Genomic DNA, 26,660 nt, shown 5'->3' on the forward strand with positions numbered 1-26,660 from the left:
TTAAAGGTGATTTTAGTTTTGGAAAAATCCAGAAGTCTCAGGGGACCAAATCTGGGTTGTAGTGGGGCTGAGTCAGTCGGATGATTTGATGTTTTGCAAAAAAAAACTCTGCACAAGACATGATGCATGATCAGGCGTATTGTCGTGACGGAGCTGCCCATCACCAGTTGCCCATAGCTGCGGTCTTCTGAATCATCCCAAAAGTTTCTGTGGAGGAATGTTCAAGCTTAATTGGATGAGGAATCATTGCTCTTCTTGCTTAGTCATTTTGAATGTGACGGCCACACAGTACACATGCTCACTCAATGGCATCTACCACTCATACTGACTAGCACAGTGATGTTGTCATTGTTCACACTTGCACATTCCAGTCCACTCGCCTTGGCTGCCAGGTTATATCAATGTCACGCAAACCATTCTCATTATATTAACAATGGCTGGACTTTTTCTGGACAGACCTTGTACCTCCTCGGCTTCAGTTTTTCCTTTTGGGATACATATTACTGTTTGTTTCTATTGTACAAGATATTGTGGGTGAATTATGTTTTGAGAGAGCTTAGAAAGAATGACCAATCAATGAATTCAAGGTTCTTTCTCTCTGCTAGTAAAAGTGCCTTATTTGACAACGGAAGAAAGGAATGTGCAGAGAGGGTAAGTGACTTGCCCAAGGGCACACAGCTAATTGGAGGCCAAATCAAATTTCCTGCCTCTGTCTAGTGGTGTTTCCATTACATCATTTTACCTCAGTAGCCCCAGGAATGTTCTGGTAGTTATACATTTTTTTCCCCCTGGGACATTGAATGTCATTTCTGAAATACTTTGACTTACAGAACTCTGCGACTCTGAATTTTAAGAGCCAATTGTTATATCATCCAAAAGGCATATTCAGCTCTTTCTGCTTTCTTAATCTCTGAATGATGGAACTCCTCATCATTTGCTTTAGAATTGAAATGCAAAGAGAAATTTTATCTTCTTCACACTTCACGCTGCTCAAACCCTGAAAAACTGCTGGCCTGCCAACTGTGATCCCTACCATTAGCCGCCCCCTCCCCGCTGAGAGCCATGTGACAGCGTCTGGCAAAACGCAGGTCTGCTTGACAGCCCTCTCCCCGGCTCACTCTTGGAACAGCTGCCCCTCCAGGACACCGAAAGCGAGACAGCTTTGGGAGGAACTCATCCAACTGGAGGCGGTGCCATCAGTGAGTAACTCAGGACTGGAGGTAATCTCCCAGAAATGGATGAATTTAGTCTGCTGGCCGGGTTCCTTCATTTCAGGAAGACAAGTTTCTTCCAGGAGGTCGGCGGGTGTCACGTCCAAGCCAAGTGTTGTGAGTGGCAATATATCTGCGGTCCATGTTGATTAACTCTCTCCTAGGCTGTGTGAGAGTCTGCGGATCCTCAACACTCCCTGTCAGAGGCACCAGACATGCAAGACAGGAAAAGCCTGGGAGTCGGGCCCTCTGTGGGTTTTCTGGGACTGACAAGTGTTTTTAATCCAGGAGGAATGTTATCATGGAAAACCTGGTGGCTTGTCGATTGGACAGTTGCCATCCGGGTCACTTGATGATTAAGGCATGTGCTTACTGCAGAGATATTTGCTCTGCAGAACAGCTGACCCTCTGTCAAAGCTGTCATTTGAGCTGGTTAAATAGAGGGCTCAGAAACAAGGAGGCGATGTTGCTTTGGGGACCTGGCATGTTAGGAGACATGCAGCCAATTGTGGGGAGCAGTGTCACAATCTGCAAATGCATCATTCTGTATAGGAAGTCGTCCAGCGTGGCTTCGCTATTTCCTGAAGGAGGGATGTCAGTGGGGTCTGCAGTCTTAACGGGTGGGCTGATTCTGTGTCTGATCCAATGGAATATACTCACAAATCAAAGCTGTCATCTTGTCAGGGCTAATGTGAGTTTTATGGGCACCCAGGGAGACCATTCTCATTGCTGGTTCCAGCCAGCATATTATCCACAGTCAGGAGGAGCTACCTTGATGCAAGTCAAAAAAGCAGACGTGGCTACTCACTCTTGTCCTCCCTTGTAAATAGTGGAATGCTTTTTCTAGATGTGTTTATTTCAGGATGCACCAGTATATTTTACAGTCACATAAAACCTGGAAGTTGCTGCTTTACAAATGTAGCAAAGTGTGGCCCTACATTTGAAACAGAAATGTGGTGTTCATACCAACACTCCCCTTTTCTCTCAGTTGGCTTGACTCAGCTGTTCAAAATCAAGTTTCCTGGAAAAGTCCTAAAGACACAGCCTTTTGTTTTTACGTGGTCAGAGCAAGCCTACGTGCACTTAAAACTTCTGAATGGAGATGTTCTGAATGCTTCATGAATTGTTCCCTAAATAATAAACACAGAACTTAAAAAACGTTATAGCGACTGTCGCTTCTGGCCTAATTTTAAGAGACTGTGTCTTGAGCAACGGAGAATCCCCAGAGAGGTTTATCCTGAGTTCCTCCAATAAGAGAAAGAGGTTCATTCCAGAGATTCCACACAGTCTCTGAATGAACTCTTTGGAAGTCTTTTCCAGAATCAGTGTGGAGCGTGTGTCCCTGGAGTGCGTCTGGTGGTCTGGTGACTGTAGTCACGGCTGTTAATGACTTTTTTTTTTCTTTTCTGTAAATGACATTTTTTCTGGGCTGCGGTTTCAGCCATGCGGAGATGATTATTTTTGTCCCACACGTGCATTTTGAAGAGGATGAGCAACTTTTCCCCCCAAAAGGCTGACCTATGTCTGGGTTCTCTGCCAAGGGATGTAGTTGAGTACTCGTATCAGCTGAGATTGTGTCCTCTGGGGAAGGTCATTAGGACACCGGGGCACTCACTCTTGCACACACTCATGGGACGCGTCCTGCCTCTGATTCTACTGAAGAGCCACAAACGGCCAAGAAGGAGGCAGCCTCTTTGACCTCCCACGCCTTTGCTCCCTGCTCACGGCCCAGGATACAACAGCTAGGAAGGGGGAGTGGCTCTGTGATTCTTGACCCCATCACCCATTGGAGACTATAAAAAGGAGAGAGAAGGAGAGGAAGGTGGTGGGGACATTGGTAACGAGATTGTCTGTGGAGAGAGTACTGTCAAGCTCAACCCATCCTTCTCACCAAAGGGGTGGGGAGGGCTCCTTCCCAGACCCAGGGCCAGCGTGGGAACCCCCCAGGGCCCCTGAACTATGTTCTCTGCAGGGGGGACTCAGGGAGAGCTGACTCCAGCCTTAGAAAAGCTAAAGCAGACAGGCTATAGACTCAGGTCTGCTTCCTGCCTGGCGTCTGGAGAGGGGAGGTGATGGCCGGGGGTAGGGGAGGGATCAGAGGCCAGAGAATGGTTGCCATATCGGAGAGGGCTGTCGGGGCAGGTGATGGGTGAGTGCCCGGAGCTGGCCACATGGGACAGCATGCAGGACTGGGCGCCACTGGGGCCCTCTCCAAAGGACCTCCTGGAGGGTGAGGGAGGCACTTCAGTAGACACAGGGTGCAAACAGACGGCTGGATGCCTGGGCGCTGCCAGAGGCCTTGTGAGTAAGCAAGAGAGACCCGTCTGTCCTGATTCATGGGAACTGCTACAAGGGACAGGGCCCTGCAGAAGAAAATTCTTTAATCTGTGTTTGGGACCTAAAGGGACTCTCGGAACTGCCAGTTACCTAAGAGCGAGCAGAAAATTCTTTCTGGAATTCTCATCCAGGGGCTGGGGAATGTTACGGCCACTCAGCACAGGTGTGGCAGGGCAGCAACCATTGAGAGGCGTTTGAATACATCACAAAAGATATTCGCTGGACATATAAGATACCCTCCGTGCCCCGCAAGGATCAGCGTGGGCAGGAAGTTAGCCAAGGCAGTTTCTCACGGGAATCCCACAGCACCTTTCGTTTCAACTGGCCGAGCTTCAGCAATAATTCAGGTGCACTGCTTCCTTCTGTAAAACTTGAAGACCAGAGCTTCTGGTCAGACCTACGACGCCATGTGCACCTCACTGTGTACTGAGGCAGATTTGAGGTATCCTGATTCTGTCCCGTCCCCAGGTCTCTTTCCAGCTCACAGCTCCCTCCACTCTCCACCCCATGGGCTGACAGGTGGGTCCTTCTAGCCTGAGGTGACGGAATGGCAAGAGGGCAATGATCTATAGGCACTCCTAGATGGTCTTGTAGTGAGTCAGTATAGAAAATGGGGGGTGGCATCAACACTTCCTTGAGGAACAGAGGGAAGGTGTCTGGTCCTCCTGAGAAGGCACAGAGGGGGACTGACTGCTTTGGGAAGGGGCGACAGTCTTCTCCTTTGCATCTTTCTCTAGCTCCTCTCTGGAGTCTCAAAACAGACAGGCTGTGTGTTCCTTTGATCCTGAGGAACTTTCTCCCCTGCCGAAGCAAATCCAACAGCTGCTGCCCAGGCCTGGGGAATCAGAAAGCGAAGTGTTTTTGGCGCACCCAGGCAGGCAGATGACGGCACGTGCGTGAGCCCTGGACACGCGTACAAACGGCCCCTTGCACCGTGTGATCTGGACTGCCATTTGAGGTGATAGAGGGTAGGAGGCCAGAAACATTACAGACAGGCATAAAGACGGTCTGTCTCTCAAATGCCAGACTTACAACAAGTTTGGGTCTCCTTGGCTGTATAAATGCCTTTCTTTCTTTCTTTTCCTGGGAGCTGAGGATGATCCTCATTTAATTCCAGATTTTCCCATCTTCACGCTAAAGAAAATCTGTTCCACACTCTCTGTCTCCAGCCCCCCCACCCCCCACCGTGCTGAGATGACCTGTACATGCATTTGGCTGATGCACACCAACAGTCTTTGCCAGGAAGGAAGGATGAATGAGAATTCCGGTAGGAGCTACACACATTTTTTATCTTTCCGTGGTTTAGAAAAATGGAGGAAAAGAATACAGAAATAAAATGAGAAGGGAGTAAGGCAACTGAGTGCATTTTCTCCCCTAGTTCACCTTTGAGCACAGTACTGAAGCATGGCGCTCTGGGGCCAATGACTCCTCTGAATTCCAGCTGCACCTGCCACTAGCTTATGACCTTGGACCAGAATAAATCTCTTTGTGTCCCCATTTCTCCCTCAGTAAAATGAGGACAAAAGTATTTACCAAAGAGTTGTTGCGAGCTAATATAGTAAATGGCTTTAAAGGGTGCCTGGTGCAAAGTTCGTGTTATATATTTGTTAGCTGCTGTTACTTCCTCATTTCCTAGTAATTTCTTAGGTCTGTGGAAATATGAAGTGGGAAAAGATAATGTGAAGAAAAGTCAGGTCCAACCTCCAATAGGTTATTTATTTGTGACTTGTAGCAATATTGTATCCCAACTACACTTCTTTCTCCATGAACACTTTTTTTTTTTTTTTAGATAGCATTAGAGAGTTGGTTACAATAATGTTGATGGGATCTTGAGTTTTTCCACTCATGTATTCATGCATCTGTGATTGTTCATGTATTGATCATTTATTCGAGTAAGGGCACAAGGCAATTTACAAACCTGCAAAGAGCAGAGAATTTTCCCCTTAAGGAATTTACAGTTATTTGGTTAATGATATAAACCACTGACATCTACTCAGAATGATTATGTTTGGGTTATTCTGTTAAATCCCCACAAATAAAACACATCACAAATAAATGATCTAGAGAAAAGTATGCTGTGAAAAAAATTCAGTGGCTATACTACCGGGCTGATATCTCCGGCCATCTGTAAGTAAGGCATCAGTCTTCAGGTTACAGATGTGACCACGTCCTTCTCTCTTGGTCTCTAGCAGGACCTTCCTTTGAAATTACCTGGCATTTTCCCTTCTGCTGTGAACAGGAGCTCCTTGCTTCAGTTTAGATCAAACTCTGTGACTTCAGATCATTCAATCAACATCTCCTGGATGCCTGCCACGAACTAAACACTCAGAGACTGTCTTACGCAAAAACAGTTTATGGACCATAGATTATATGGATACCAACCACGATTTCCAATTTCATTTTGGGGTGTCTTTTAACTCATACACTGTGCTTTTTCATGTGCTTCAGATACTGAGATGCATGAAGTAAGTAGTCACTTTTTAAAATGAGGACCCTAACAGAAGCCAAGTTTTCTCCTGAATATTAAAAAACCATTTCATTGCAAGGAAAAGAATGCATTTTTGACTTGGTTCTTCTCATGGGCTCAAAAAAGTCTCATGCCTTCAGGGGTTTTGAATGGCTAGCAAATTTTATCAGGCCTTCCAACCTCCTTCACACAGGCCACTAATGGGGATATATCTGGTGGCAACTGAAGATGTCCAGTAACTGGAAATACTATGGGACCATCTTGTACTTTGAAAAGAGAACTTATTCTTTGACCTGAGTCAGCCACTTACTCTTCTGGACCACAGTTTTCCCATGGCAAAAATGAGAAGTTTATTATGGTAAAAATTAAATGACCTTCAAGGCTCTTCCCCTAAGTGACCAAGATTCTAAATCTGTGTCCTCCCACACAGAGCCACAAGCCAAAGGTGGCTCCCAGGCACGCAAAACGTGGCTAGTGCCACTGTAAAACACTCACCAAAGTTTGAGTTAGTACCAAAAACAAACAAACAAACAAACAAAATAAAAACGTAAAGTATTGGATATAGTAGGTTAAAAACATTAGAATGAACTTCACCCACTTTCTAGTGGGGCTATAGAACATTTACAACTGCTTTTATCGCTCACATTTTAAATTTTGGACAGCCCCCACCTTCCCCTTTAAACAGAAGGAATCAAAACCTGTCTTCAAGGACTTTTAATGCTAAATGGTCAGCGTTTCAATATTGTGGTCCTTATGCCTCTAAAAGTCAAGTTAAAATACTTACCTACCCTAAACTAATAAACCTTGCAAGTGCAGTTATTTGTCACCAAGTTTTCCTTGAAGTTGCTTTTTGTCCAGGTCCTGTAAAAGTCCTATAGTTACAATACTCAACAGCCAGCCCCTGTGGCATTCATATCGTAACAGCTTACCGGGAAATACACCAAAATGTTAAGAGTGATTATTTCTGGGAAATGGGGTATTGAGTGCTTTTTGAATTTTTAAAATCCTTTCCTTCATCTTTCCATCTTTTAACAAGGACTATTACGTTTCTTCATTAGAAAAATGTGTATCTTTATATTTCAGCATGAATGGCTTTATAAATTGTATAAGCATCCCAAATATGTTTTTAAAATGGCCAACTTAAAAGGAAATATCCCAAAATGCTTTAATCTGCTTTTCTATATTTCCAGTTATTTCTACTAAGGGACAAAATTCATCTCCTTATTTAAGAATTGCAATATCCACCTACCCTTTTAACCTTCAACCCGCGTTAATTTGCAGGCTTATTTTCTCAGAACTCCTGAAGCTGTTCTCTCTCCTGTATTAGGCTGAAGAGGAAATACTTCAGGTTTTTGTTTCCATCTTGACGCTAATTACAGCTACTTTAATATTTTTATAACTAACATCAAACAGGACAGTCCTGAGTTAGAGCCTATGCAGGCGATGGGGAGGAAAGCCCAAAGGTACTTTAATATGGCATGTGTGCAGGCTGGGTTTGTGCTAGGGAAATGCCTATTAGAAGGGGTGCTATTCCCATTTGAGACTGGCAGCCGCAAGGGAGAGCACCCTCCTGCAGGCAGTCCAGACGAGCGCATGCAGAAGTGCGCATGTACACATGCATATACTCATGGGGTGAGGGCGGCTGTGCCCTACCCCAGGCCCAGTGAGCCTCCCTGCTGCTGCTTTGCTCACCTGCCCTCCACTCCCGAGGTCAGACCCAGCAGAGCTGGTGTCAGCTACAAGCAGGCAAGACAGAGCCTTGCTGGCTCTGGAAAGAGCTGGGCTTCTAAAGACCTAACGGCTATCATTGTTTAAGCTGGAAATTGTTTTGTCTTCTTGAGGAAATGGGTCTTTTCCCAACTCCCACAAGGCAGCAGCCCTTTTGAATTCGGCCCCACTGAGCGCAGAACTTACTGTTGGTAGAAAAGATGACTTCTCCCTCCTGCGGGGTGGGATCTGTATCCTGGACCACCTGCAAGGCTCCCACAGTCCGGACAGCGGGGTCCAAAGTGACAGAGCTTTCGTTCACGGTGGTGTCGCTTGCGCCCGTGATCTGGTTGGTGGGGGGGCCTCCCAGAGAGCCCTCGAAGTCGGTGGGCAAGTCGTCCATGCAGTCGGCGTTGGGCTGACAGGGGCAGAAAAGGACCTACTCTTAGTGTGTCATCAAGTGAGAAGTGGCACGTCTACAGCCCACACACTTTGTCTTGATGGAAAACCAAGTTCTTTACGGCTTTCTTCCTCAACCATTTTATTAAAAACATTCCACCTGCAGTTCTGTAATGAACACAATAACATCTTCCAAAGTTCCCTTTCCAAAGGTTCCATTTAGTCATAGATACAAGGTTTTAATTCCAGCAATGTCCATCCATTAATGTAATTACTTAGGAGTAATGACACAATATTTATTTATAATGACAGCCCTTCCTTATACAGAGTGTTTATTCCTCATCCAGCAAGTAGCTGACAGCCTGACAATGACCCCCAATGACCCATGAATTATTTCAAATATACTGATGACCTGAGAGGGGGACAGAATCTGACTCACTGTGCATTGTTCATCAGACACACACACACAAAGCACCGAGTGAGGCTATTTTTCATTGTTGTTGTTATTAAATGTAAGCCAAGAACCACCTATTAAAAACGCCCTATTTTCTTAACATGTCTGTAATCAGACATTTGTCAAATTCTCTAAATGAAAATCTTAGAATCATAACATTGGGGTGAGACTATCGTGTGTAACTGCCCACTCACTGTAGGACCCTCTACCCTGTATCCAATTTGAACGTAGAAATGGGAGCTCTCTGCTTTGCAAGGCAGCCTGTGTTGCTCAGTTTCATTAGACAATTCTACTCTTGGGCAATGCGGCAACTCTTCCTCTTCAGTCTTAGTTCTGCTGTTTGGAATGATATTGAATATATTTATATCTCTTACATAAACAGCTTTTTAAAATGGCTTTCAGCTGTTATGCCTCTACCCAAACTCATAAAAAAGGTGGCATGGGAGAGAGACGGGCTTAAGAAATACTACGGGTAGCTATTAATTAATTTTTTTGCTCTGGTCTGAACATCAGCATTGCCTTGAGCAATGACAGTGAAACAGTTTTGTGCCCCCAATGGGTAAAGACCAGGGTGGACAGGATTGGGTGAGAGTGCTCTGGGTTGACACCGATTGCGTTGCATTAAAAGTTCATGGAAAGAGAAGGTCTACAGCTCACAGACTCGCTGGGAGCACAAAGCGAGATCTTCAAACCGCCGACTCCCGTCCTGGTTTTCTGCTCTTAAACCAGCCTCCCGAGTACCACACCTGTTTCCAACAGTCAGCTGGAAATCACCATCACTCAAAAAGCTCAAATTCAGCTCATCCCCCCCCTTCCTTTTCCCTGTATTCTCTTCTCTTGTTGTTTCTTTGTCCCTATGGGCAGTGGGTCAATTCGCTGAACCTCTGGTTGCTGTAAGTCAGTTCACTGAATGAGCGATCCACAAACTGACGGACTGTGCTGTTGGACATGAGCAGTTCGGTCAAGAACATTTCTCGTTCCGTCTCTGGTCTCCTCATTTTCCTGTCGTTTCCTCCCCAGTGTACCCCATTATCCACTTTCTCATCAGGGTGCTCTTTCTTAAAATCACAGTTACATATAATTCTTCTTTTCTCCCAAAGAATGAATTACAGTGTCAGTGGGGCAACACAGGTGCTATGCACTCTCGCCCCAGCCTCTGGCCTCTTGCTCCTCTGGCCTCACCTTCGGCCTTCACCCAACGCCATGTATTCTCCATCTCAGAGCTTCGGCTCGTGCTGTGCCCTTCCTCAGGGTGACATCTTCCCCAATCATCCTGCCCCCCCTTCCCATCACAAGGCCTCATCCTAACCCTCCTGGTGAACTCATCACCCCTTAAATGTCACCTTTTCTAACTAGTGTCCTCTCCCAGGTAGTCATCTTCAGTACCATCACACCTTGCTCATACTTCTCCTGTGCTGTTATGGCCATGGGTCACTGTGTTTGTCTCACGCTACTAGTCTGTACTTAAAAAATTCCAGTTTTATTAAGGTATAATTAACATGGGATATGATATTAGTTTAAGATGGACATGATGATTTGATACAGGCATATATTGCCAAATGATCACCATAATCAGTTTAGTTAACACCCACCACCTCACATAGTTACGTTTTTTTTCCTTTTGAGAACTTTTCCATATATACAAAACAGGATTATTAACGACAGTCACCATGCTGTACATTATACTCCCAGAACTTATTTATCTTATAATTAGATGATTGTACCTTTTGGCCACTTCCACACATTTTTCCCACATCCCAACGCTTGCCTCTGGCAACCATCTACCAGTGCTCTGTTTCTAGGGGTTCCGTTTGTTATCCACATGTATGTGAGACACAAGCTTTTTAAAGTGAGTCAACTATGCAATACCTTATATTGCTCTTAAATTCCAAGAATCCACGTAGTGCCTGACCATTATTAAGTGGTCAGTAAAAACTGATTTGAATCTCAGTTTACTTCTCTGAAGACTTGGGAACAATAGGATCTGCTCCAGGTTAATGGAGGATTTGAGAAACTACTTAAAAAAAAAAAGGCAAGTTCTGTGCAAAGATAAGGCACGCTATTGAAGGGTAGTGGAATAAGCCACCACAAAATTTGCTCTGTTGGCATGAGGATTATTTTGAGCTGAAACAATGGAGAACGAGATACAGAAATGCTCTCTGTCCTCCCCTCTATGTGCCTAAAAGCAGGACATGAATTTGCAAGGCATACCCCTCTGCACCAGGAAGAGAAGAACATTCTTATCATTGGTGACTGGGAAACCACTCTGAAATGGATCTATACAAACCTTACTAACACGACCGTATCCAACATTGGTTCCCCCATATATTTATTTACCTCCTCACGATGTGCTGTTCTAGAAACTCAGAGTCTTTTTCTTTGGTCCTATTACTTCTCTAAAACTTTATTGCTCTTTTTTGAAGATGCTACAGAAGCTCAAGTTCTAACACCCCTTTGAGTTGCTCGTCACTAAGTGTTCCCATGTGCATACAGGGTGCATGTGATAATAAGTTTTGGTTTGATATTCTCTTGTTACTCTTTTATGAGTCTAATTTAATTTATAAGGCCCTGGCTGGAGAACCTAGGAGGGTAAGGGGAAAAATAATTACCCCTCTCCCTTACACTATGTAAAGATGCTTCTAAGCCAAACCCGCTGTGTGGGCTACCAGGGAGGAAAAGGGTTCTCAATGAGGATAGTGTGAGCTTGTTTTTTCAGCCACATGCATCTGAATGCAATCATATATTATAACAAGTGATGTGCATTTCAAATGCTGTTTGCTTGTTGATATTGCTCCTTTATTAAAAAACATTTTTAAATTAATTTTGATGCAGATGTTTGCCTTTACTTTGTGTGCTAGCAGGCACAGTATTATATCTTTAGCAGAGCAGGAGGAGGAAAGGGAAATAGAAATAGCTCAATGAGACGGAGTGTTAGCAGTCATAAATAATTTGGGTTAGATATAATATTTAATACACCAGCCTTCCTGGATCTCACAGTTTATATCCACTCTACATAGTTCATTAAATAGCATATTTTGAAAAGAAACCCAATTTATAGCCCTCTAGGAGAAATTAGAGTCATAATGTTTTTTTAAGTAAAAGATGTTAAATATCATCTGTATGTGAACAAGGTATAGCTATTCAAATTCAAGTTAGCATGTGGAAATTCCTCAAGTACACCAACTGCCAAAGAGTTAGGGATCTGTGAATATCAGCCACATAGGCCTTTCGATTCAGCCATTCTATTCATACCTGGGCAGCAGTGATGGGAGAAGGTGTTTGCTGGGATATAAAAACCCAGGTTATTTGGTACCTTAGAGGTGTATTCACCAAAGTCTGCATTCTGCCACCTTACAAAGACACATCTAAACCCGATGGGAAAGAAAGGAGGGTGAAGCAGTATAATGTAGATAAAGAGGTGAAAACTCCCAACAATAAGGGGCCCCCATCCCCTCCCCTTTCAGTTCAGTATTTTATTTCTCCTGGCAAAATATAACGAAACAAGTTATCCACTGTAATGGGAATTTCGTGAGCCCTGGGCTGTGCTTTCATCCGCTAGTTCATTTTAGAGAAACCCACTTACAAAATGAAAGTGAGTCCAGCTCTTAGCTTTCAGCTTAAATTTATTTGCTTATAGCACAGGTGGCCACAGGGATATTCAGTTAAAAACAACAACAAAAACAAACAAAACCTCCTTGCCACCTGTGTTTGGACTGTCTAGTAAATCACGGTTACAACCACGTGGTTGGAGAGTGGACCTTGTTCAAAGGAGGATCAGGGTGAGTTTCATAAATATGGTTCTGTGGCCAGCAGCTTCCGGCTGCGACGGGCTCCAATGTCACGGACATTTCCCGAGCACTGAGCACAGGCTGGGCACAGGCAATGAAGGACCCACAGGCCATCGCTTATCGGAGAAAGCGACAGGTTCTTTTCAATGCTCCTTGATTAAGAAGGAGTGCAGTAGTTTAGGGAGAACGTAAAACAATTCTATAAGCTCATAGAAAAGGTTTCTGTTAGCTATCGGAAGTGTTTGCTAGTTGAGAAGGCTGTGAGCTTGCCCCACGACACAGAAAGTTCTAAGCATGGAGGAAATAAATGTCGTCTCTTTGGTATAATTTAGTCCTGGGGCTTAAATGACAGAGGATGGAGTGGAAGCAACACCCCAAATTCCTCCCAGCTCCAGCCTTCAGTATCGTCCTCTAGGACAAAACCAGAGAAGTCACGCACCTCGCCCTTCTGAGGACCGGCAATGCGCGCGGGCCGGCCTCCGGAGGATGCCCTGTTCCCTTGGGGGACCGCGGAGGTGGGCCACATCCCTGTTCGGCTGGCCTTTGAGAATCATTGGCAGAATCCAACAGACGCTACTGATGTTTATTTTTCTGGAACTCGAGTGTGCTGAGTAAACGCCTATCCAGACTTGATAGGTTTAAGCTCTGGCCAGAAGGCACAGCTGCTGAAGGTCACAATGTTACAGTTTTGGAAATAGGCCAAACAGCCACCCACTCATTCAAAACAATTCATAGCCGTTGAGGTAGAGTTGGCTCAATGGACTAAGCAAAACAATTAGGCAATAGCTGTATTTTCAACTCCTTTACAGGTAGCTTCTGGAGAAGTTAGGGCTGGAGTTATATGCTATTTAGTACAAAATCTGGTTTCATTGTCCTGACCAAGGAGCATTGGAATTGACACTTAGGAGCTTTGAAAATAGCCTGGGCAATAGGAACTAGATCAAGTGATGTGCCTGGCTACCTCCAATTGTGAGCACACAGTCTAAAGATTTCGGACACCAAAGACACGTGCACATATGCAAGCACACCCATACCCACACACCCCCCTCCCTTGTAAGAACCAGTCACAGCCAGGACTGTGAAAAGTGCAAACACAGAGTCCCTTTCCTAAGTCACCAGCATCTGGTAGAGATGTTGGGTTCTTACTCATGTTTCATGTTCGCAGTAATTGATTTTCACCTTGAACGTGTGATGCCTGAAAATTTAATGCGTTGCCTTTCAAAATCGAGCTCAAAGCTCACGTCTCACAAGTCGATTTGTGTCTGGTGTATCAACCGTGAAAATCTGCATACAGCTGGCACAGAGGCAGCTGGTGGGGGGGGGGCGGGGGGGGGGGACTCAGCCAGTGCATGACCTCAAAATGCTTCAGGTGTGCCCTCTCCAACAGAGTCAGCCTGACAGTCCTCCTTGATTAGCCCTTTGGCATTAAAGAAAACCTTTGATATCTGATCTGATCCTTCCTGCTTCTGTGACATCTTGGGACTATTAACATTCTCTTTATCCTCTGCCATTAGGGCAGCGAGGAGTGGCCTCAGGGAGGTGCCCCACAGTGGAGGGGCTGGAGGGAGACTGGTTTCTACATCCTGTTTGGCTGGCCTCTCTTAGCCAGTGCCTGTGCTGTTCTGACGTCTCTCGGCATGGCCCTCGGATTGGGTGGCCTGGCTGGCTTCCTGCCCTCACACAGCAGACGGTGTCTCACCAACCCTGGCCTGTGGGCTTTACTCGCTGGGGGCTTGGGAACGTCAAGCCAGCCAGCTGGTGGGATTCTCTTTGCCCTGGCGGACAGACTCAGTTTTATAAGACATGTAACGGAGGCACCAGCTGGATGGTCACACTAGAAATAAGTGGTTCTGGCTCTGGTTTCCTGCTCACTCAGAGGTCTCCACAGAGACCTGAGTTCAGCAGAGGCTCCGAGCCAGGTCCCTAGCAGCTGTCCTTCCCTCCCAGGGCTGGGAAGAGCTTGTTTCCATGGAAAGCAAGGGGACTGGGGCTCAATCAGACAGTGTGGCCTGCAGAGCTGTGATGACAGCGCAGGGGTAATGATACAAGAGGACACTGATGCACGACTGGCCCCTTGGGCTTCTGCCGGTGTCCCACCTGCCCTCGCATGCTGCGTCTTGGAAGAGAGGCCCGTGGGCTGCCCAGGCAGTGCCGGGACTCATAGACAAACACACAATGGACACGGGGTGGAGGCCATGATGTTCTCAGACTGAGAAAATGGGAGAGGAGATGCGTTTTCAGACACGGAAGTTCTCTAAGGCCTCATTGGGTGCCACCACTGCTACGGGATCGAGGGGACAGACGAAAGCCAGGTAGGAGGTTTTCTCCCTGCTTTGGGGGTAATGCAGAAAGACAGACATCACGATGCTGTAGGCTGTGCTGTGCTTACCGGGATCCCTAGGGCTTTAAGAATGTTCATCTTGCACATGGGACAGGTGCGGTGGTCTAGGAGCCAGGGGTCAACACAGGACTTGTGGAAAAGATGCCTGCAATGAGAACCATACAACTTAGAGTGGCGGCAACTGCAGAGACTCCCTCGTCCACTACCGCCCAGACGCTCGTCCAAGGTCACACAGCTGCTCAGTGGCAGAGCCAAGACTCGAACCTCTGTCTCCTAACACCTGGGCTAATGTGCTTCCTGTTATCCCCAGTGGTGATGCAGTCAAAACTTGTCTGGGTCCCAGGAGGGTCCTTCAGGAGTCCAAGTTTCAGAAAATGTAGAGGATGTAGAAACAGAGTGATGTTCCTCTTTCTCAATAGGAAGCATTTTACTGTAAAGAATACAAGGAGAGGAACCTGCACAGGCCTTTTAGGACAACTTGATAGATGTTACATTTACATAACACCCGGATTTCTTTTCCCACAGTTGGAAGACAGCTGCAAAGCAAAGGCTCATTTCCATTAACATGTGGGGTCTAACAGAAAGGGCAGAAGGGCTCTGGGAAGCATTTAATGACGCAGATGACCTTTTAAGTTGTTATGGCTGCTGGGTGTCATCCGGAAGCCAGAGTGAGAGGTGTTGTCACTTTTACTGCTGTACAGCTGATGCGCTCAACTCCACTGACACCTGCCTGGGCCAGTCCTTGGGCCATCACGTGAGTAGCAGGGCCAGGGGGCATTTGGTAGATGTGGGAGGGCTCCTAACGGAACTCCCTCTCCCCTTGGCTCTCAGGACCCACTCAGACATATCAGAGACTGTTTGTTGGAGCAGAAGCTTGTCTTCCCACTCACAAGACTGCAGCCCACAGGCAGAAGCAATCAGAAGTTCCTGCCTGGGGCAGGAATGGAGAGAACTATCTGTCGTAAGTGTGCGGGCTCCCCAAGAACACTGCATCCACGCCTGACTCTCTCTCCCCAGTGGTGCCCGACACCCGGGGTACATCTGCTTTCTCCTCTCGCTTTCTTCTTGTTTTAACCGTTCTCTCCATGTCCTTTGTGTTAGCTTTAGGCCAGAAGGCTTAAAAAGGGCCCCCCAAATTAGAGACGCATGCAGGAAGGGGACACCTTTTATGTTGAGCTTGGGAAGCACCCTCATGCCAAGGATGGGATTAGCTGTATTCAGGATATGATCAGCCTGGCAATTAGAGAAAAGGAGTGTGCCACTGTGTTTGCAGATTATTGCTTAGGATGCCCTGCAGATGTGCTGCTCAGAAGGTCTGTTCCACATTCAGTCCCTCATCCCTGTGTTCGCCCAACAAGTCGTGTCTGCCAAGAATTGTGCTCATCACTGGGAGTCGGTGTGATAGATTTGGCTCCTTCCCTTAGGAAGTGTAACAGCAGAGGCAGACGTTCACAAAATGATAATATAAAGGAACTGCTTAATGACAACAGAGCTAAGTACCACAGTTGAAGAGCAGGGAGTTGGGAGGATTATAACGAGGAGAGTTTCCCCGGTGAAGTGCCAAAGCTAAGACCTGCGAGCTGCCCAGACATTATCCACGTGAAGGGGAGGGGTGAGGAAGGAGGGTACTCTAGGCAGAACCACTGGCTGGAAAAAAGCCCTGAGCTGGGCACAAGCCCTGAGCTGGGCACTGGAAGAAGGCTGTCCCAGCGCAGTGAGGGAGGATATGGATAGAGTCCCCAGCTCCTGCCCAATGACCCCCATGGCCCTCCCTGCCCCTAAACAATACCTCCCTCCCTCTGTTCAGGCTCTACATTGGGGAAACAAGTCCCTGATCTGAATTTGCTCACCACCTGGTGTTTCTCCTGGGCACCAAGTCAAACACTCTGATCCTGTGACCGTCCCTGGGAGGCGGGCTCTGCCTGAACACATGCTGGAGTCAGAATGAAGGCAGGACCCATCATGAGCTGTTTGAGTTTAAATAAGTCACTTAATCTCCGAGGTTCATTTGCCTCACCTGTAAGATGAATGGTACCTATTCACATGGAGAAGAAGTCCCTGTGCGTCATCCCGAAGAAGTCAGTCCTTATTCTCTAACGCCTAAGTGATTTCTCTCCATGTACCAGTCTTTCTTACCACCTCTGGGATGGTTAGGGTTAACTCTATGTGTCCACTTGGCCAGGCTATTCAAACACTAATCTAGGGTATTCTGTAGGTGGGATTAATATCTACATCAGTTGGCTTTAAATAAAGGCTATTATCCCAAATAATCTAGGTGGGCCTATTCTAATCAGTTAAGAGGTTTTAAGAGCAAAACCTTTTAAAGAGAAGACATTCTGCCTCAAGGAGACAACATTAGCTCCTGCTCAGAGTGCCCTGCAGATTTCACCCTTGTCAGACCCTACAATGACAGAACTCAATTCCTTGAAAGTTCATAGTGCTATATAGTGGTTTTCCGGAGAACCCTGACCGATACATCCTCCAACGAGACTATAAGCTCCACGAGAGCACAGCCCTTGTTTGCCTGATTCACTGTTGTATCCCAGCAGCTAGAATAGTTCCTGGCACACAGATGATACTCAAGAAATCTCTGCTACATAGAACGGGTATGTATCCAAGGCCCCGGCACTCCTTGCTGCCTGCACATGGTCATCGAAGCCCACAGACTCACTCCTCCAGCTCTTTCCCATTTGTCGCTTTTCCTTTCTCAGGGCTGCTCCCTCATTCATAATCTTAATGCCTTGTTTTTGGTATTACTCCAATGACATCCACTCTGGTCTCCATGCCACCAGCCTGTCCCCGTTCTCATCATCCCGCTTTTCCTTGCCAGATTTATCTTCTTAAAATAACGCAACGCATGAATTACGTCACCCCCTTGTTCCATGCTGTTCTGTGCTAGGAGCTGGGTACAAAGAGAATAAGAGGGTCCTTCCATTGCAGGCAGTGCCACAGCCCTTCGGTGGTTCCCTGGAAGCTAAACGGGAAAGGCCACTGAAAGGCCACACTCTTGGATCCATTTCTTAACTTTGAAAGCAAGTAACTGAAAATTTTAAAACATCAAAGGGAGAACTAAGGACAAAAAAAAGAAAAAGTGCTGAAATGACACATAAGGTGATTATGCTGATTATTAATTCACATTTCTAGCCCCAGATTTCTTGTGCTAACCATCAAATACAAAGACTATATCCTTCCAGTTGCAAAACCATTTTTTCCCTCCCAAATAAAAAGAAAAATAAAAGTCACTGGACTGAATAAATAAACAAACGAATAAGGGAAGAATCTGGAATTTAGTGGCATGCACCAACAGTTTAGTTAACATTTCTAAGGCAAAATCAATCTCAACTCATCCTGTTTGTAGGACTCTCAGCCGAGCACTGCTCCCCGTCCCCCCATGTTTTAACAAAGGCTGGGTGAGGAAGTGCATACAGAGGAACAAAAGGAGAAGAGAGTCTACCTCTTAACCAGTCTGACAAGCTGGAAATACAACAAGCAGTTGACCAAACTCTTCTTATTCTTTATTCACCAAAGGGAAGCAAACATTTAGAAAATGTTCTTCAAACACTTGACAAAACATGAATAATAAAATAAGCTCTCACATTTGTAGCAGTCCTGAAAACCCAGCTCCACCCACTTCCCCATCTACTCATTCTGGTTTGGGTTGTCCTTTCACCAGTCTGTGTGAACCCCACCTTTTCCCCACCTGCAGGAGGAAGGGCTATTTTGGCCTTTGCATCTTTTTCTCTGCCACCTGCCACCAAGATCAGGGTACCCCGGCTTTCCTTTTGGCATCAATGCAAGCTGTTTCATTCCCCTCAGTGACGTGGTCACCCAGGAATGAGAGTCACGGGGAGTTAAGCACCCCATCCTCCCAGACAACAGGAGCTATTTACATTAGACATAGCCAGCGTGTCTATGGGGAGTTGAAATATTTGCAAAGTTGTCAATGAACTAAGAGTGAGTTTTTAATTAATAACGCTAATTTAATTAAATTAATAAACAATACCTACCGGTTACCAAATGCCTACTATGTTCCAGGCATGTAACATACATTATTAATTCACAGCAGCCCTCTAAGGGAAAAAATTATTCTTCCCATTTTATGGAGGAGCAAACTGAAGCCCAGTAAAGGAAACTACCCCAAGAGCTCATAAGCTACAGAGCTAGGACTCAAACCAGCCTCAGCCCAGTTTCTGCCCAACTCTACACTCCATTCCCGCCCCCCCCCCCCAATAAGCTGTCATGGGCAGGTGTGAGGGAGTTGGAGAAATTCACATTTTTCTTATTTCCAAATGTATTTTTGTGTTCCAGCTTCAAGGGGAGGGGGACCGTATCTTAGTTACAGAGGCTGGGGATCAGGCAAAACCAAAGGAAAAAGTGATCTGCCTTCATAGTGTCTTCACTCGGCCACTGAAGGGAGAAGCTGTCAAATCGGGGCGTCCTCAGGCCTTACCCTTAGATAATAGCCTGCTTGGCTGACAGGTGAGCAGGATAACACTGGCCTCTCAGGCTCTGCCCCCCATTCTCCTTGCCCAACAGACCTGGGAAATGGTGAGTTGGCAGCCCAAGCACCTTTCCACCGAATTTTCAAATTTGGAGCATCAAGTGCTCTGGAAAGTAACACCCACTTTTTTACTGGTGCTCTTCTTGACCTGGTCTGGCTTCTCTTTCTTGCCTTAGCTCTCTAAAATGCAAAGAGGATATCACTCCTCGGACTTAAAATGCTTCAGCTGCTCCCACTGTGGAGAGCACAAAGCCGCTCCCCCAGTCTGACGGTGTCACACCTGCTAGCTCCCTGTTCACCAAACACTCTCATCAGAACTCTGGAACACCCTCCTCGCATTTTTGCTTGTTTGTTTGGTGTGGCAAATCTTGCTCCTATGTCAAGTCACAGCTCAGAGGTCCCTTCCCTTCCCTGACGATCCCACTTCTTTTCTCCAAACTCTACCGAAGGGAATTAGTTTCTCTTCCTTTTCTCCCCGTCGTTCCCCCACATACGTCACGGCAGCTGAGAATGTGCTCTGGTGTTCAGGGTTCAAAAGCCAGGCCTTAGCTTAGCTTTGTGACCTTGGACGTTCTATGACAACGTTTACTTTAATTGTCACAACAACTCTTTGAAGTATTATGATTGTCAGGGACCTTTCCGAGGACTGTTATGACCATTCACGGACAAAGAACATAGACACTTAGAATACTCCCTGGCACTTCAGAAGCCAGAGTATCATGTTGTTTTATGGTTTTTTGTTTGAATCCTTTCTTTATGTATGGGTGAAACTAAAAATATTTAAACTAGTGGTGCAGCTCAGGCATTGACCAATCAGAGTGGACACTGGCTACGGTCACCCTGGCTTAGTGGCCTACTTCCTGAGTGAGCTGGGACACCTGTGACAGCAGAGATGAGGTGTTTCTATTTCCAAAACCTATATTGCACCTGGAGCAGTACGCACTCTCAGTGTTGTGTGCTGGAAAACTGAAGGGTGGGAAGAGCTGTGAAGAGTGGAGACTGGAGGAAGAAGGTCCAAGGGGAAGGGCTGATGGGATGACAGGCACGGCTGCGTGTTGTGATGTGGAAGAGACGCTCAGCTGGGTGGGAAACGGGATGATTCTAGAAGAATGTGAAGTACACTTGAAAAGAATGGGTCCGAATCAGCATTCTGAACTAATGGAGATAGATGGAGTGGAGAAGAGGAATGAATGGCGAGGAAGACTATCACAGACCTGAGCCAGACTTGAACGCTTTCCTTGGGATGATGACCTTCTGGTCATCAAGTCCCATGTTGCTAGGTTTCCTCCACAGCAGGTCCTTGCGGTGGTCACCAGGCTGTGTTCCAGGGCTCGGTGTGGATCAGGACAGCTAAGGAGACACAGGCCCTCCTACCGCACACTCCATCCGCTGTGGGGGCGACCCTGCCATTGGGCTTGGTCGGAAATGTTTGGACCAGTTATGAGAGACTGCATATCCCTGATGCCCTCTATTTCGGCTGTGCAAACTTAAAATAAAAAGGAGGAGAAGAAGAAAAGGAAAGAGAAAAACAAGCTGTCCCACAGAACTAGTGGTGATCATGTTCTGGCTGTGGCTGTAAACATGTGACTGCATTTAGGCAAGCTAGGATGCCGTCCCAGCGGGTTTACCCAATGGAGACAAAAAAGGATGCAGTCAAGTCAGTGACTGCTCACCTACTGGCATAGGCCCTGCCCTCTGTGCAGAAGGCGAGGCTGGTGTCAGGCCTGCAGTAACCAGCTTGGAATCATGGTAGACAGAGTGAAATCCTTAACGCTGGGCTGGATTTGATGTGCTTGGCTTGGGGTTCTCAGACATTTGGCTTAGGGGGAGATGGGGATCTTCGAGGTGGACTGTGAGCCAAAACCATATTCCCAGAGAGGTGAAAGCACAGCAGAGCACCCTCACGGGGCGGGGAGAGAATGCGGCTAAGGTGTCAAATCCATAGCCATGGTACAGTGGGAAGACTGGCTCAGAAGTCAGAAGACCTGGCTTTGCTTTGAGTCCCATGACCAACCTCTCTCGGTGAAGGTTTTTGTTTTTCAAACTAAAATAATGCGGGATTAATGGTATCTGCTCTATATTATAGGCTATTGTGAGGTACCAATTCGCTATTATATAGAAAAGAGCTTGGTAAGCAGTAGAGAGCTTTTCAAAGCTAAAGCATTATAACAAACAGCCACTTATTTCACCAGGTTGTCCATAGTATTTTTTTGGATTTAAACAGCAGTAAAGAAAAACCAACGAAACTTGAAAAACGAAGACACTGCATCAGATCCTCTTGCTACTAAACTCAATTTCTTTTTCTAGCTGCAGCGGAAGATATCGATCCTTTGGGAATGCACGTTAGGAGGGACTTGCCAAGCCGTAGTCTCGTCGTCAGCCTCACTCACTCCTCTGGCTTCTGGGGGAGGGAGCCCTGGGCTGCCAGCTTGACCCTGGTCTAATTATATCGTTTGGCTGGGGCAGCCAAGCTGGTTGGCATGCGTCCTGTCTGTCTAGTTGATTAATATAACCAGGGATCAGGACATTTGAAGTCAGAATGCCATATTGAGCAAGGTTATTACAGTTCAAGACTTCTTTCCTAACGGTGGCATGTGCTCTGTTGAAAATACGGTAGAAAGTAACACATCAGACATCATTTTCCAGGAGGGCCGTCTCCTTTCATGTCTCCTTCCTTGAATCCCTTGGATTAAGTGATGCACTTAATTTTTGGCTGGGTGCACACACACATCCAGAGTAACCAAAGAAAGATTATTAGAAAACACCATCTGCACACTTTGAATTTAAATCTTATGTAATTTTGACTAAGGCACAAAGTGAGCTGGGGTTTTTTTCTAAGTCTACAGCGTAGCTTCTTTGGTACTTATAATTTTCTTTCCATTGTTTTAAATGTCGGTATGAAAATTGCTTAAATCTTAAGAAAGCTCGATGAGTGAAGTATATATACATTCATGTACACACTACTCAGATGAAGGTATATGGTTTGCATCACCCCAGAGAGATCTCTCCTGCCTCTTATCAGTCAGTACTCACTCCCTGCTGTGCACCTGCCAGTATGACCTCTGTCAGCAGAGATGAGCTTTGCTTGTGACTGAATTTCATATAAATGGGATCAGAAAGCATGCATGCTTTTTTTGCTAGGATTTCTTTTGCTCAACATAATGTTTTCAGGTTCATATCTGCTTTGATGTATACGTATGACTATACATTGTTTTTCAATGCTGAGTAATATTTCATTGCATGTATGTAATTTGTTTTCAAATTGTTTTGTTGTTAGACATTTGGGTTGTTTTCATTTTTTTGGCTATTATGAATAAATGTGCTATGACAATACTTGTACAAGTCTGTCTGTGAGTGCATGAATCCCTTTTTCCTGGGTATATATGTCCAAGAGTGAAATTGCTAGGTAAGAGGGTAGTGTGTGTTTAACTTTAGTAGAAACTGTCAGCTTTCCGACTATTCTATATAACTTTTAATTTGGCAGACTATATCAAGTTATGTTCCTGAAAGAATGAGTTTTCTAAATAATGATTTTCATAAACGATGACTATTGAGTGGAATGCTTTACAACATAAATTTAAGATAGATTTTTGAAAATGTAGTTAATCGATGTTATTTTATTTCTTGATAGGGAAGCATAAAGAGGAAGACACAAAATCGAACAAAACAAAAATTCATAAATGTTATAACGTTTTTACTGTTGATCAAAAAGTATCAAAACAAAGTAAAATATTTAAATGAGAAAAAAACACTATTTACTAAAAAACATGAAAACACTTAAAAATAGTATCACATTCTATCAATTCTAGGTCATACCATTTTCCCCCAACAGTTTAACATCTTTAAAATTAGTAAGCATCTTACAGCCAATGACAACTTAGTTTAGATATAATACGATCTATGAAGAGCTTGTGTTAGTTAAGTTATATCTCAGAGAAATCAGAGACATGGGAATTAAAGCTAGTGCTACCTTTACCTTTGCTATCAGATGAGAAAGATGCTTCAAATGGTACTACTTTATGGTTCCAAGGTGACCTTCACATAAGCTTTCTCATATCCTGCTAGTGGGGTTTGAATCGTTACCACCTTTCAGGAAAGCAATTGGACAAACCTTATAAAGGTCCTTTAAAATCTTTTCTGACCCAGTAAGTTCACTTTTAGGAATGTATCCTAAAGGATATATATATATATATATAAACAATTAAGGTAATGATTCTATAATGATGAAAACTGGAAGCAATTTAAATGCTGAACAATAGAAGGGCAGTTAACTAAACTCCAATAACGGGCTACTCTGAAACCACTAAGATATCTAAAAATAATTTCTAATTATGAAAAAATGCTTCCTTTTTAATGTTAAATAAGAAAGCAGAATAAAAATTGCATGAATGGCCCGATTCTACAATGTTTAACATATATGTGGTATATATTGAGCAACGTACAATGTATAACAATATATATGGTGTTGCTACATGCTCACTATAAAAATTAAATATACCAATATTAATAATGATTATTTCTGGGTGGTGACATTTTTGTTTACTTCTTTATACTTTTATTTATTATCAAAATGTCATAATTAGCAAGGAAACCTTGAAAGTTATTTTAAAAATTACATCTATATACAAACAGAATGCACAATAACCTAAACGAGAAGGCTCAGTAATCTACCTTACATAACTTGAGCTTGAAAGAGTAAGTCAACCCTTATGAAAACCAGCCAACATTTATCACTCTTTCCAAAAAAGGGAACTTGGAAAAAAATCTGTTCCTAATCAAGCCTATGTCACAGGCATGCAGGGTAAAGTCAGGACAGACATTTCTGCCCAGCTAGAAAGCACCTCTTTGTTTTCCACTTCACGAGTTGCAGGACTCATAGTCAGAATCCTGATCACATTTCAGCATTTTGTAATTTTGTAATTTTTCTTTTTTTTACTCATAAAGAGGTTGGATTTTCCTGTCCACACATTCAGTTCATTTGACTCACCTAAAAATCAGACTGGTCCCTGGGGAAACATCTTAAGGGGCTAGTGTTTCATTTCAAGGCTTCCAGTAAAAGTTGATTGTGATGCTTTGAGTTTTCAAATATTAAAATGATGTCCATATTTACACCAGAGTATAATTCTTCTTTATGTCATCTTGTTTGCAATGATCATGTCATGTCTGGCAAGGAGAGAGCATGAGAGTCCCTCTCCCCCGCCCCAAAGGGAAGTTCCCAGATGAGTATCAGCATTTAACTGTGATGTCACCTTGGGTTGTCACTAAAGGATGCAAGGCATGAATCCCGCATGAGTTTCAGGAGAGCAGGGGAGGCTATGGGCTGTCCAGGTGGGTTTGGTTGGAAGCAGCCAATGAGGACAAGGAAACTCTCTGGGACACACTACACTGAGCAAACAGCCACTCGCTGGGTGTCTTACTGTGCTCCCACCTACATTAGCTCAGTAAATCTCATTAATTTGGTTTTGACAAGGCTGGGCCTTGGCAGGCAAACCACTCTGGTAGGCTTACGATACGTGCTTATTCTGAAGGTTCTAAAAATGGATCCCTTCACTGTTTGCTAGGTACTTTAAACTAGATGTCTCCCAGAGCTACTGCTCTGGTAGAAGAAAATGTCACCTGTCTTTGGGTCACATCAACTGAGAAAGAAAAGGAGCTGGCTGCCTGAGTGGTTAGATCGACGGGGATGATTTATGAGTGTTTGTCAATTGTAGACGCATGGTACATAACATACCTTCAAAGAACCTATTAAAACTAATAGACCAAAACTGGGCTTTGATTCAGTAGCCCTCAAAAAATTCTTTTTCCAAATCTTCAGGTCTATTGTTGAAGGGCTTTTAGGTTTTATCTGACTCAGATATGGAAATGTCATTAGAAATTCCTTTGCAAGTTTGGACGTCTGTGACCCCAGTTGACACCTACAGGCTTCCTTTGTCCCTTCACTGTTAATGTGTATGGCACTTTAATAGTAACCACCTAATTCTGTTTTTGATTTTCAGTTTGGCATGTTACTGTACTGAAATCTCCATTTCATTTCTTTCCACAGGAATACTGTTAGTCATGTTCTGATCTTTGTAAAAATGTAGGATTAAGTTTCAAACAACCCCGCCCCCCAAATACTATATATTGTATATTCTGAATTACTTAAGAGAGCTCTTAAACAGATACAACTGACATTTAGCCTCAGTCCTAAAACAGAGAGGAGAGGAAGAGGAAGAGGAAGGGTAGTACAGCATTTACACACAGAATCAAACAATGACCAACCCAAGATGGAACTGTGCCTTACTGACGCTGTTAATGGGGGTGTTCTGGGGCTGGATGACACAGAAGAAAGTCTCCACGAGATAAGCCAAAGTTGGCCCTGAAGTGTTTTGAGAAATAAAGAAAATCTATGTCAGTGCTTGAAATCTGCTTCTTCTGTCAGGTTTTTGAGCAATAGTGTGCTAGCTGCCGGATTTTTTCCTATTGTTTAGAATTCGAATGAAAAGCTACGAGCATGTTTAAAATACAGACAAATACAGATGTATCTACCAGGCACCAACTGATGCAGCAGCAATTTTCAACTGTTCCCAACGCTGACTCATGCCGGGCTTTCCTCCCGAGCCTCTCCCGACTGGGTCCTTCTCTCCACCTCCCCAGAGCCAACGCTCCCATTCAGGCTTCCAGCACTTCCTACCTCAGCTTTGCAGTAGCCTTGAGGAAAGAGTGAAGATAGGAAATACATAAAATGGAATCGCTGCCACTGCCCCATTAAAATGATTAGTGTTACAATAGTTGTAGCATGAGGAAAGACTATTCCTGGTCTCACCAGCCTGGGAACTTAAAACTTTTTTGAACTTTCCAGTCCTCTGTTAATGCCTGGATATACATCTGGACCTGCAGATAACTTAACACTCTAATTACCCCCTGAAGGACTCACACGTCCATCCACCTGATATCCATTATCCAAACCATTGGACGTGACCAGACATCCTGGTACCCACCTTCTGGGTCACCTGATATCTGTCACCCAGACCATTTGACGTGTGACTGCCAACCATCCTGGACCAGCCCTTTAGGGCTAAGAATGCAAGGCTGATAATTTTCAATGATGTACTTCTTACTATAAGAGCTTTTAATTTTTCTTTCTTCTTTGGAATACTATTTGGGTTTCTGTCTGAATCAGTGTTTGCACTGATGGAGTAATTATTCTTTTTGATTTCAAATAAACGCCTGTTGCCTTTGGCTTTTGCCTTTTATTTTTAGGGTAACAGTCTCTTAACTGGTCTCCCCAACTCCAGTCAGATTCCTGCAAGCCACGTTCCACACAGTGCCAGCGTGCTGTGCGTATCGCACAAGCTGAGCACCTCAGACTGTCCCTAGCCCCTGGCTGCAAGTCAGGGTCCCCAGCTGTGCATTCAGGTCCTAATTGACCTGGGCCAGCCCACTGTCCCCCATCATCCTGACTTGTGCATTACA

The 26,660-nt window shown here is 44.8% G+C and overlaps 1 protein-coding gene across 1 annotated transcript in view; it reads right to left on the reverse strand.

Annotated features, from left to right (window-relative positions):
• The window catches only part of RNF150 (ring finger protein 150), a 158,447-nt gene that overhangs the window by 17,333 nt on the left and 114,454 nt on the right, over nt 1-26,660 (reverse strand). The window contains exons 5-6 of the mRNA XM_090290323.1: nt 14,753-14,849; nt 7,930-8,140 (exon numbers count right to left, since the gene is read on the reverse strand). Coding sequence (XP_090146449.1) covers nt 7,930-8,140; nt 14,753-14,849 — 308 coding nt within the window. The remainder of the gene's footprint in view (nt 1-7,929; nt 8,141-14,752; nt 14,850-26,660) is intronic.

This window comes from Furipterus horrens, unplaced genomic scaffold, assembly GCF_987537825.1.
Source record: "Furipterus horrens unplaced genomic scaffold, mFurHor1.1.pri manual_scaffold_10, whole genome shotgun sequence".
Lineage (NCBI taxonomy): Eukaryota > Metazoa > Chordata > Mammalia > Chiroptera > Furipteridae > Furipterus > Furipterus horrens.